The sequence below is a fragment of the Schistocerca piceifrons genome, chromosome 2 (genome assembly GCF_021461385.2).
Source record: "Schistocerca piceifrons isolate TAMUIC-IGC-003096 chromosome 2, iqSchPice1.1, whole genome shotgun sequence".
Lineage (NCBI taxonomy): Eukaryota > Metazoa > Arthropoda > Insecta > Orthoptera > Acrididae > Schistocerca > Schistocerca piceifrons.
In genome coordinates this window covers 782,197,595-782,210,696 of record NC_060139.1, presented here as the reverse complement: position 1 = coordinate 782,210,696, position 13,102 = coordinate 782,197,595, and the positions used below count along the sequence as shown (strand labels likewise).

At 46.3% G+C, this 13,102-nt stretch overlaps 1 protein-coding gene across 1 annotated transcript in view; it reads right to left on the bottom strand.

Moving 5' to 3' along the window:
- The window catches only part of LOC124775845 (kelch-like protein 10), an 88,267-nt gene that overhangs the window by 19,112 nt on the left and 56,053 nt on the right, over positions 1 to 13,102 (bottom strand). The window contains exon 5 of the mRNA XM_047250680.1: positions 5,701 to 5,870. Coding sequence (XP_047106636.1) covers positions 5,701 to 5,870 — 170 coding nt within the window. The remainder of the gene's footprint in view (positions 1 to 5,700; positions 5,871 to 13,102) is intronic.

Sequence of the window (13,102 nt, the reverse complement as noted above, 5' to 3'; positions counted from 1 at the left end):
TTCAGTTGGTAAGAGCTGGTGGTAGGGATCGACTGGAAATGGTTATGTTCGGCTACTTGGAGATCATCTGCAGCTATTCATGGACTTCCTGTTCCCAAACAACGACGGAATTGTCACCGTGCTACAACTGTTAGCGATTTGTTTGAAGAACATTCTATACGATTCGAACGAATGATTTGGCCATCCAGATAGACCGAAATGAATTCCATCGATCATTTGTGAGACATGATCGGGAGGGAAGTTCGCGCACAAAATCCTGCGTCGCAAAATTTGCGCAATTGTGGACGGCTGTAGAGGCAGCAATGCTCAATATTTCTGCAGGGACTTTCAGCGACTTGCTGAGTCAATGCTAGGTCAAGCAGCCGCACTAGGCCGGTCTGGCACGATATTAGGAGGTATCTCATGACTTTTGTCACCTCAGAGTATGCACATTTTTTTTCTATGAATGGAGTTTGTTGGTATACAACAGCTTACATTCATAAAGAGAGTATACATTCAGAAATATACAGACCAGAAGTAAAGCAAACAGGTGCACATTCACATAATCTTCTTCGTCTTTTTTCTTTATTCAGATAACTTCCAGTCAGGAGTGTTCAAAGATTTGACCAATGAACTTGGTGGATGTGTAGGACATACATTATGTGATCAAAAGTATTTGGACATCTGGCTGAAAATGACTTACAAGTTCGTGGCGTCCTCCATCGGTAATGCTGGGATTCATTATGGTGTTAGCCCACCCTTAGCCTTAATGACAGCTTCCACTCTGCATGCAAACGTTGAATCAGGTGCTGGAAGGTTTCTTGGGGAATGGCAGCCCATTCTTCACTGAGTGCTGCACTGAGGAGGGTTATCGATGTCGGTCGGAGAGGCCTGGCACGAAGTCAGCGTTCCAAAACATCCCATAGGCGTTCTTTAGGATTCACGTCAGGACTCTGTGCTGGCCAGTCCATTACAGGGATGTTATTGTCTTGTAATCACTCCGCCACAAGCCGTGCATTATGAACAGGTGCTCGATCGTGATGAAAGATGCAATTGCCATCCCCGAATTGCTCTTCGACAGTGGGAAGCAAGAAGGTGCTTAAAACATCAATGTGGGCCTGTGCTGTGATAGTGCTACGCAAGCCAACAAGGAGTGCAAGCCACCTCCATGAAAAACACGACCACACTATAACACAACCGCCTCGGAATTTTACTGTTGGCACTAGACACGCTGGCAAATGACGTTCACCGGGCATTCGCCATACCCACATCCTGCCATCGGATCGCCACATTGTGTACCGTGATTCATCAGTCCACACAACGTTTTTCCACTGTTCAATCGTCCAATGTTTACACTCCTTACACCAAGCGAGGCGTCGTTTGGCATTTACCGGCTTGATGTGTGGCTTATGAGCAGCTGCTCGACCATGAAATCCAAGTTTTCTCACCTCCTGCCTAACTGTCATAGTACTTGTAGTGGGTCCTGATGCAGTTTGGAATACCTGTGTGATGATCTGGACAGATGTCTGCCTATCACACATTACGACTCTCTTCAACTGTCGGCGGTCTCTTGTCAGTCAACAGACGAGGTCGGCCTCTACGCTCTTGTGCTATATATGTCCCTTCACATTTCCACTTCACTGTTACATCGGAAACAGTGGATCTAGAGATGTCTAGGAGTGTCGAAATCTCGCGTACAGACGTATGACACAAGTGACGCCCAATCAGCTGACCCCGTTCGAAGTCCGTGAGTTCCGCGGAGTGCTCCATTCTGCTCTCTCAAGATGTCTAATGACTACTGAGGTCGCTGCTATGGAGTACCTGGCAGTATGCGGCAGCACAATGCACATAATATGAAAAACGTATGGTTTTGGGGGTGTCCGGATACTTTTGATCACATAGTGTACACGGAGGACAATTTTTGGCCACGATACATAACATTCTTACCCTGTAGTTTATGAGTTACGGCGCGTGAGTTAGGCGCTTAAGCACCATAACCAGGTAGAAATTATTTGCTAATCTGCTTTGAGTCTTTAGTGTACCCTACCATAGCTGTTACTTACATATGAGGTTCTGGATCCAGCATGAAGTTCAAATTGCCTGAGCTCCCTGAAGTGATTATGTGCTATAGTGTCGCGAGGAGCAACGAAAAAGATTGTCGTCGTATGTGCAGGTAACAACCACACTTCAGTAGCTTTGCCGCATTTGCACAGGTAAGGAAATGGGAAGTTGCGTTACAGAAATGGAAACTAAATATCGTCACCAAGGTCCTGATGCCAGCTGGTGGTATGTGTAGTGGTAGTCTATGAAATAAAGTGTGTATAATGTTTGCGGTATTCAGAAATGAATGAACAGTATAGCACTAGCGTTTTACAATATTAATAACTCATTTCCAACAATCTGTAATCAAAACGGTATTGTACACGAGGCACAAAACGAATGAGGTTACACTGTTTCAAACAGACTGACCTTGCATTCGGGAGGACGATGGCTCCTGATCTAGATTTTCCGTGATTTTCTTAACTGGTTCAGGTAAATGCCAGGATGGTTCCTACTACAAGGCCACAGCCGATTACCAGTCCCGTCGTTGTCAAACTAGACTTGTATATAAACACCTGTATACATTAGTTGTGTTCTTTTTCATTCTTAAACTGTAATACAGCGACATGTCCAACATTCTTTTAAAAGATGAATAAAACTATGATTGCTGTTACTACTAAAACTACTACTATTCAAGTGTTTCCATTATTATGCTGTTAGTGGGAAATTCAAAGAAAGATTCCCCGTCGACGACTAGGTCATTATAGACAGAGAATAAGATCGGATACGACAAGAATGGGGAAATTACTCGAGTGTGACATTTTCAGAGGAACTCCCCTTAGTCTATTTAGGAAAATCACTGAAAAACAATAAATTGTTGTTGGAGGAGATATGAACACTGATCCTTCCAAGTATGAGTCCAGTGCTTTAACAAGCATAGAACATTCAGAAAGCAAATGGTGAGACTGTTCTGCTATGAGAAATACACATGCAATTTACATGCGCGAAGGGTTACTTTCAGTGTGAGGTGCGCAGTATAAACAGTCGTAGCGCAGTACACGGTTAGCACATGCTCACTGGTGATTCATAAGCGACAGCCTTGTCTATTGGACGCAGTCCACGCTTTGAGTCACGGAGGGCGAGGCAGAGTACGGGGAGATAACAAAACCGCAAAAGGTTTGTATTACTTGCTGGAAGACACATAGTCACTTCTGTCAGTATTCCAGTGACTTACAGTCCTACGCATGCACGTAAAATGCGAGCGTGGCGGTTCGTTACCGTAGAGTTGCAGACCGCGGAAGGCGTTTTAAAAGTGTTGAAAAGTGTTGAAAACGAGTTCATGCAAGTTCTGTTCGTCATTTTCAAGAAGTAGTTGGTAATATGAGATAGCAGAATCAAAACCTAATAGGAATATTGTCATCCAGTTTAATCGATGTCTCTTTATCGTCACTTCTAATTGCCCTAATTGGCCAACATGGGGGTCATACACACAAGCAAATAGCGTATACGTAGTCGCTAAGATGACTCGTTGCACTTCATTCCGATAGAAATCGTGTAATTAGTCTGCAACTCGTGGTCGTGCGGTAGCGTTCTCGCTTCCCGCGCCCGGGTTCCCGGGTTCGATTCCCGGCGGGGTGAGGGATTTTCTCTGCCTCGTGATGACTGGGTGTTGTGTGCTGTCCTTAGGTTAGATAGGTTTAAGTAGTTCTAAGTTCTAGGGGACTGATGACCATAGATGTTAAGTCCCATAGTGCTCAGAGCCATTTGAACCATTTTTGAACTAACTAACTCTTCAAGAATGAAGTATAGGTAACTGCGCCCGGGATGACGCCTAATATCAAATTTCCATTCACAAATATGTTGGAATGCTTAAGAAACCACATAACAAGATACTTGGAAGGATAATTTGGATAAATTACGTAATACAAAGGACAGAAAATTTACATAAATGGAAAGGACAGTCCTACGCTTCAGTTCAAACGATGACAGTCGTTCATAGCCTGTGGGAATTTATTCCTAGTGTATAATATGAATATTTCTATGGTATAAAAACGAAAAGTGCTCGACTATGGTTTAGTCACTACCCTAAAAATTTTTTAAAGTAACAGTTTTACCTCTATTTCTTGGACTCCATGAAAGCACAGCCAGTTATTATAATTACTCACACCGAACACCAAACATTAGCATAGTTTACAGATCATACGACAAAGGCTTTCACGGAAGACTCACAGCAACTATAGTGCACAGAATTTTTGGAGCCAGTTTGATGTCTTAGTCTCATGTTTTCAGCTAGTCTTGAATTTCTTTGGACTTATGGCCCTTGACCTTTATTTCTTTGCAGATATATCATAGAACAAGTCTGCCTCTCAACAAGCAAACAATCATTTATGAGCTCAGGAACATTATTTGACCGGAAACTTTTGCAAAATGCTTTGAGTAGAGCCTGGCTTTGTAAGGATGTGAATTTTAGTCAATGAAAAGAAAATTTTACACGCCTAGTGAAGACATCTCAAGAAATTAACTCGAAAGCTGTAAAAGAAAGAGGACAATATATTTGTAAGAGAATGTGACTTTTAAAACTGTAAGTGACTTTTGTATAACTTAGTTGAACAGCAGAAGAAGTTTCCTGATGCCATTTTCGTTGGTCCTTTTGGGCATCAAAGTAGAGAACGCAGCACATTGGAATTCACTCGATCAACATCATTGTAGGTGTGAATACACCGTCTGCCAAAAAAGTTCCAAGACTGATTTTATTCCTGGCATATAACCGGCCTCGGCACAGAAACTGCGGTGGTTCTCGAACTAACAATTGTAAACAATAGATGTGCATTCGACCAGTCAGTTGTGAGCTACCAGCCTTAAGTAGTGGACGTCCTGTTGTGGTGTGTCAACATTGTTGCCACAAATCGCAGTGGAGCAACATCTCTAACTCAAGGAACTCTCAAACAAAAACAACCACGGGTGACTGAAATGCAAAATGCGGACAATTATCTTATGGAAAAGGTCATCACGAGACGTGGTGTTCTCAATACGAAACTGCGGCAGAACGACAAAGTGCAGAAATTCACGGGAAGGATTAACGCCTTGAGCACATAAGCGACATTCAAGTCAGTGTGACGCGAGACTTGAACAACATACCGAAGAAGAACTTTTCTGACAGTTTCACATGTTTGTATGTTATACTCAAGTGGAGGGGGAGGGGGGGACTATATAGAACACTTGAAGTAGTATGACCATCATCTTAAGTTTCCTCTTCATTGTTTGTTAGTCTACTCTCGAATCTTTTATGAATTGATGAGATATCTGACGCAGCAACAATATTCCCTTACCAGAAACAGAGGACACGAGGGTACGCTCTCACACTCTGTAAACTGTTTGTTCGTTTATAAGCTCCTAAGGCTACCTGTACTTGCAGCGAGACAATGACAAGGTTGCCAAGCCGTTCGGAATTTTCCGGCGAAAGCTCCACTCACGTGAAAGTCCCGTGGTCTCTCGATCTTAACCTCACTGGAGGTGACTGAAAGATGTCTGGAGAGGCCTGAGCATCTAGTCTCTGCTGTAAGCTAGCGGTGTCTGCGACCGACGAGTCATTCCTGCCACGACGGCGACACGCGATTCGGTGAGCGTCCTTAATGTGGTCATTCATTGTCGTACTCGTTTTTGGGAGTGTGCGGCACGCACCTGCGAAAGTTCATGGGCGCGACCTCTCGCCACTCTTGGGCGGCGGCGTTGAAGCAGCGGCACGACCGGAAGACGGTGCGGCCGTTAAAACCGCCGATGACGTACACGTCGGAGCCCATGACGACGATGTCGTGGTACGCGCGCGGGCCCGCTGGGTCTTCTTCCCACACCTGAAGATGACAAACAGCTGTGGGAGCGGCTGCTCGGTATTTAGCATGCCAAGCGCTGCAAACACAAACGTACGGAAGCATAGCCGAGGAAAGCAAACGCCCAGCAGAATTTGCGCACATTTGACTATCGTTCGCAATCAAGTATACCTTACGCGCTTCGAGAACAACATTGAAAACAATGTTCTCGATGTTCCACAGACATTTTTATTCCTTCAGTAACCAGTTTTTAGCGTTAATGCCCTCTCCTGTTCATAACTGTATGTCACAATCAGGCGCACTTGTGGCTGTTAGGTTAACATCGTAAGTCCTCACCCCCAATTCCTTAACGAGTCGAAATCGTGTGTATAAAGCAGCTTCAAACATATGTTTACTTTACAAATGAGTTAATGTGGTAAATATTTGGCGTTAAGCACGTAAGCGAGAGAGAATCTGGAAAAGGTTTGAAATTACGTTTAAAGCATGTTGGAAGTAGTGAAGTGCTGTCATTATTAAACACTTGATGAGTATAGGCCGGGTACTTTGCACCCCCTTTCACGAATCTCATTGTTTATGACGTCATATTTCTTGAGCTATGTGGCGTACAATGATATGTAGATACCACCAGTCATCACTCTCCTTGTATATAGACTGTCTAGAAAGAGTAGTAACTACTGAGCTGTGATAGGCTGAAGAGCGTGCGCAGGTAACGAAGAGAAAGTTACAGAGGTTGGAGTCCACGCCCGAAGTCTGCCAACAATCGTTGTTTCGCACAGCAACAGTGACTGGAACAGGGGAAGGGGGGGGGGGGAGTATAGGTGCAGGTGTAGATGTAGACGAGGGTCTTCTAATCATTCCGCCCCACAGGAAATATGACTGATTTTATATTTGCGTAACTGCTAGTGCCGTTTTTGAATGGGTGCAAGAATTAACTAGTGTGGTATTTCGAGTACCTTAAACTTTAAATTTAACAACGCTGGCCGCAAACGCTCGTAAAAAAAATAAACTTTAACGGTATATTTTGAACTTGTGTCGTGAAAAAACTAATGTAGCCACGTCCAAACATTGAATATTGTATTAAATTGAATAGAAGTCCAACAGACGCTTTGTATGCCGTTCGTGGGCTGTGGCAGCAGACGACCGACGCGAGTGCCTTTGCTAACAGCACGATATCGCCTGCAGGCCTCTCCAGGTATCATGACTAATCGGTTGGCCTCTAGACGACTGGAAAACCATGGCGCGGTCAGATGAGTCCCGATTTCAGTCGATAGGAGCTGATCGTAAGGTTCGAGTTGGCGCATACTCCACGAAGCCATGGACCCAAGTTGTCAACAACGCTCTGTGTCAGCTGGTGGTGGCTCCTTGCTGGTGTCGGCTGTGCTTACATGGAATAGACTGGGCCCTCTAGTTCAACTGAACTGATCATTGACTATACATGGCTATGTTCGGCTACTTGAAAACCATTTGGAGCCATTCATGGACTTCATGTTCCCAAATAATGATGGAACTTTTATGGGTGATAGTGCGCCATATGACAGGCCGCAATTGTTCGTGACTGGTTCGAAAAAAAAAAGTGCGATTATAGTGAATGATTTGGTCACCCTGATCGCCCCACATAAATCCCATCGAGCATTTATAGGACACAATAGAGAGGTGAGTTCGTGCACAAATCCTGCACTGACAACACTTCCGCAATTATTACTGGCTACAGAGGCAGCGTGGCTAAATATTTGTGCAGGGGCTTCCAATGACTTGCCGAAAACGTTCCACTTCGAGTTGCTGCACTACTCCGGAAAAAAGGACGTCCGATTCGATATTCTGAGATATCCCGTGACTGTTGTCACCTCTGTGTATTTCCAACGCTTTCAGTTGACTATTGACTCATAAGGAGCCTGTTTTCAATGACACGTTATATAGACTAAAAATAAACAACCTGTTTTATTTTATTTCAGATCAGTCACCTTTCCTGGCGGACAAACTGTTCAGGTATGTAGATTTCATCAGTTGCCGCTGTCTGTGTGTTTGGGCTCTCCAAAGGGAGAAACACTGACCGCTCTCATTTGGGTGGGAGGAGTGCGCACGCACCTCGGTCCACTGGTCGGTGCGCGTGTTGTACATCTCGAAGCAGGCTGTGCTGCCGTCGCCGGTCCAGCCGCCGATGGCGAGCACCACCTCGTAGGGGACGCGCGGCCGCGACAGAGGGTGCGGCGCGGCGAGCGCGGCCGGCCCGCCGGGGTTCTCGCGCCGGTAGAGCAGCATCAGCGCCTCCAGCACCACCGGCCGGCACTCCCGGTTGCCCTCCACGTACGGGTGGCTCTTCACCTGCACCCACCAAACGCCGCTGTCTGTCTGACAGAGCTTGCTGTAGAGCGTAGCTGTAGTATAGTGGGACATCCTTGATCTACACTGCTTGACGAAAAAGGTGAAGCACCCGGAACAGGAGGAGGAAACGGTATGAAAATTCGTAGACTGAAAGGGTATATAGTGTTATTTCAGTGATTACAGAATCGTGTCACAAAAAAATGGTTCAAATGGCTCTGAGCACTATGGGACTTAACATCTGAGGTCATCAGTCCCCTAGAACTTAGAACTACTTAAACCTAACTAACCTAAGGACATCACACACAACCATGCCCGAGGCGGGATTCTAACTTGAGACCGTAGCAGTCACGTGGTTCCAGACTGAAGTGCCTAGAACCGCACGGCCACACCGGCCGGCAATCGTGTCACATTTGCAATGAATTTGGCGGTTGGAGCCCACTTACCAATATGGCGTTCCACTCCTTCTAGCCTGGAAACATGTGCTGAATCAGTTTGACAGGGAGTCATAAAGCCGTTGCACCCTGTGCAGAGGCAAGCTGGACAGAAACTGTTGTGACTGATCCTTGATATTCCAGATACTAGAACTGTGGCAGAGTTGACGTCAGAGCTGGATCCACACATGTTCTCATGTGGACAGGTCTGGGGATCTTACTGGGAATGGGACTACCTCAGTGTCACGTGGACACTTCATAGATCAAAATGGTTCATTGAAGACACATGACGTGTATCCACAGTTCATGTGGTCTGTATTTGAAGAGTTCAAAATGGTTCAAATGGCTCTGAGCAATATGGGACTTAACTTCTTTGGTCAGCAGTCCCCTAGAACTTAGAACTACTTAAACCTAACTAACCTAAGGACATCACACACATCCATGCTCGAAGCAGGATTCGAACCTGCGAACGTAACGGTCGCTCGGTTCCAGGCTCTAGCGCCTAGAACGGCTCAGCCACTCCGGCCGGCACAGTTCATAGAAACACGTGCCATGTGTGAACAAGCATTGTCATGTTGGAAAATGGTACCATGATACTGTCAGATTAGAGGTAACACTGGAGAACGCAGGATGTCCGTGACAGACTGTTGTGCCATCATAGTTCTCTGAATCACTACTAGCTGTGACCTGAAATCAAACCCGACGGCTTCCCACACCATTATGACGGGAGTAAACCCATTGCGCCTCCCCAGATCATTGTAATAATTGGGACCTCTCCCCAGGTCGCCGACATACATGCTGACGATAACCATCTTAGGTCATGCTGAACCGTGGTTCATCACTGAACACACTGCGATGCCATTCTTCAGCAGTCCACATATGAGACAGAAATTCCCCTGCCCAGCTGCTGTTAGGATCTGACCAATGGTGTTGGAGCACACAGAACGTTGCAGGGAGTCTGTTTGTTGTGAGACGGCAGGTATAGATTTGAAGTGGTTACGATGTGCTTGGTGCCCAATATGGTGATCCTCCTTTGTGATGGTCAGACATGGTAGGCTGGAACAGTGTTAATGGGTATGGCTGTCCTCGCGTTCCCATACGGGCCACTGCCACATCCGAATTCCCGACAAACCTGAACACTGAACGATTCGACCAGCCGGACAAATGGAACTCACAATGAGGCCTGTCTCAGACGCTGTCAGATGATAATAACGCTATCTCAGACTAGTATGCGACATCTCTGTGTTCTTCACCGTGATCGCTCAACATCTGACGCTGTTCGCGCCCCTTATATAACCTACCGTGCCTCGTAACACTCCTAAACACGAACAACACTAATGCTGCCTGATGGCCATTTTAGGGGGGGGGGGGAGGGGTTGGGTTGCAGATGGTGCAGAATTTAGCACACAGAGTTGAAACTTCTAACAGCAAGAACAGCCCTAATGCGGGTGGGCTCTGAGTCAAATTAGATAAAAGTAAATGTCGTGTGGCTAGAGCCTCCCGTCGGGTAGAACGCCGGGTGCACGTCTTTCGAGTTGACCCCACTTCGGCGACCTGCGCGTCAATGAGGATGAAATGATGATGATTAGGACAACACAACACCCAGCCCCTGAGCGGAGAAAATCTCCGACCCAGCTGGGCATCGAACCTGGGCCCTTAGGATTGACATTTTGTCACCATGACCACTCCAGCTACCGGGGGCGGACTGAGTCATATTAAAATTGGATGACGTATATGGGCACATCTTCCTGTGCTGCTTTTCTCTATGTCATTGAACAATCGTAACCGCCTACGAGTGGTGGCGTGCTACTCTCGAGGTAACCTAAGACAGGTATTTTTAATGACTGAGGGATCTGGAAAACTTGCTGGTCAGTGCAACAGTCACACACCTACTTTACTGAGGATGGTCAAGACAGCACCCACAAATTCGGTCTAGTGTTACCTTGTACAAAAATAACACCACGGAGGCCTCGTTAGATGGCTACAGTCACTGGTCTTTAACAGGCCGGAAATGTAGCGGTCCCTGTACAAATTACAGACTATGCAAAACAAAGGGGACGGTGTTGTCTACCCAACGGCAATCCATACCACACGCCAGTCACATGCCCTTAAGACAACAACGAATGCAACCAGACAACGTTTGTTCTCCTCGGAGCCTCCACTCACGGATACGTCAATTGTGATACTGTACGGAGAACCGCGATCCGTCTGAAAAGAGGACGTGGCGACATTTTTGTGCCCGCTGCAGTCGCTGGGCGCACCGCCGTCGACGCAGCTCACTCCGTTGGCACGACAACGAAAATGCAACAATAGTCGCCGTGCTGATAGTCCACGGAGCTCCAAACGTCGTCGCACTATTAGTACGGTGCTTGTCTTACAGCAGATAAGCCCGTTTCATAACTCAGTGTACGTGACGGAGCTGTACTTCATTGAAGCGCCAAAGAAACTGGTGTGAGCATGCTTATTCAAATACAGAGAGATGTAAGCTGGCAGAATACGGCGCTGCGGTCGGCACCGCCTGTACAAGACAACAGGTATCTGCCACAATTGGTAGATAGGTTATCAAGATTTAAGTGAGTTTCAACATGGGGTTATAATCGGCGCACGAGCGATGGGACACTGCATCTCAGAGGTAGCGATGAACGAACGACCATTTCACGAGTGTACCGTGACTATCAGGAGTCTGGTAAAACATCAAATCTCCGACATCGCTGGCGCCGGAAAAAGATTCTGCATGAACGGGACCGAGGACGACTGAAGAGAATCGTAAAACGTGACAGAGGTACAACCCTTCCGCAAACTGCTGCATATTTCAATACTGGGCGATCAACAATTGTCAGCGTGCGAACCGTTCAAGAGAACATTATCGATATGGGCTTTCGGAGCCGAAGGCCCACTCGTGTACCCTTGATGACTGCACGTCACAGAGCTTTACGCCTCGCCTGGGCCCGTCAACATTGTCATTGGACTGTTGGTGACTGGAAACATGTTGCCTGGTCGGACGAGGCTCGTTTCAAATTGCATCGAGCGGCTAGACGTGTACAGGTATGGAGACAACCTCGAGAATCCATAAACCCCGCAAGTCAGCAGGGAAATTTTCAAGCTGGTGGAGGCTCTGTAATGGTGTCGGGCGTGTGCAGTTGGAGTGATATGGGAGCCCTGATATATCTAAATATGACTCTGACAGGTCACACGTACTTATGCATCCTGTCTGATCACCTGCATCCATTCATGTCCATTGTACATTCCGAGAGACTTGGGCAATCCGAACAGGACTTGCTACAGAGTGGCTCCAGAAACACTCTTCTGAGTTTAAACGCTTCCGTTGACCACCAGACTCCCTAGACATGAACATTATTGAGCGTATCTGGGATGCCTTTGCAACGTTCCGTTCAGAAGAGATCTCCACCCCCTCGTGCTCTCACGGATTTATGGACAGCCCTGCAGGATTCATGGTGTCAAATACCCTCCAGCACTACTTCAGACATTAGTCGAGTCCATGCCACGTCGCGTTGTGGCACTTCTGCTTGCTCGCGGGGGCCCTACAGGATATTAGGCAGATGTGCAAGTTTCTTTGGCTCTTCGCTGTAATCTACGTCGCACGGGTGAGCGAACAATATGTCTGTCTTTCAGAGTGTTCATCACGTGGAGACATTGAGAGCATTCATAGCGTTGAGTATAGACCTCATAAACCAGTCGATTCCTGTTGGCATGAAAGTCGTGGCATCGCGATCTCCCTGAGCAGCAACATCACGGAACGAAAATCCGACGTCTCTATACGCCGCTATAACGTCGAATGCCGACACTTGCTGGTACATGTTTCTCCTTCTTACTCGGGGCATAACACGATCTCCTCACAAACAAACAACATTCAAATGCGATTTCTGAATGAGGAATCAGCTACCTATAATTACGGAAATGCGATACCGCCTTGAACAAACACTAATTGTTGCTTGTGTTTGCTCAAGGCAGAATCTCGTTTCCTTAATTATATGTCAGGAAGCAAACACGGACAAAAAGAGATCTTGCACCACAAGGTTAATACTCCTCCCTGCATTGTGCGACTGCGCTGAAATGTTAATCATTTTCATACCCAAGCATATAGTACCCTTCATTCCACTTACACTTTCATTAAATGCCGCATCATAGCGTTGCAATGTTAGTGACCAGAAATGTCTGTGCCTATGTGTGTTCCAGCGTAGATCAGAAACACCTGAAGCTATTTCAACCCGACTTGGTGTACGTTTAAGTTAGTACAAGGAAACAAACGATTTCCGTGCGAATAAGATACCCTTATTTGTGATGATAGGACTGGAAAAGTGGTGACAGTAAGCATAACTTTGCAACGCGTATAGTAATGTCAAACACACTTAGTTTCTTGCATGTTCCGTGGATCGTGCAGGACATGTAAGCAGGTTTACAAGTAAGACACATTTCCTCTCTCGAAACATGGTTACAAGCAGATCAAATTTACATAATTGAAATTTTTTTAAAATCCCAGTC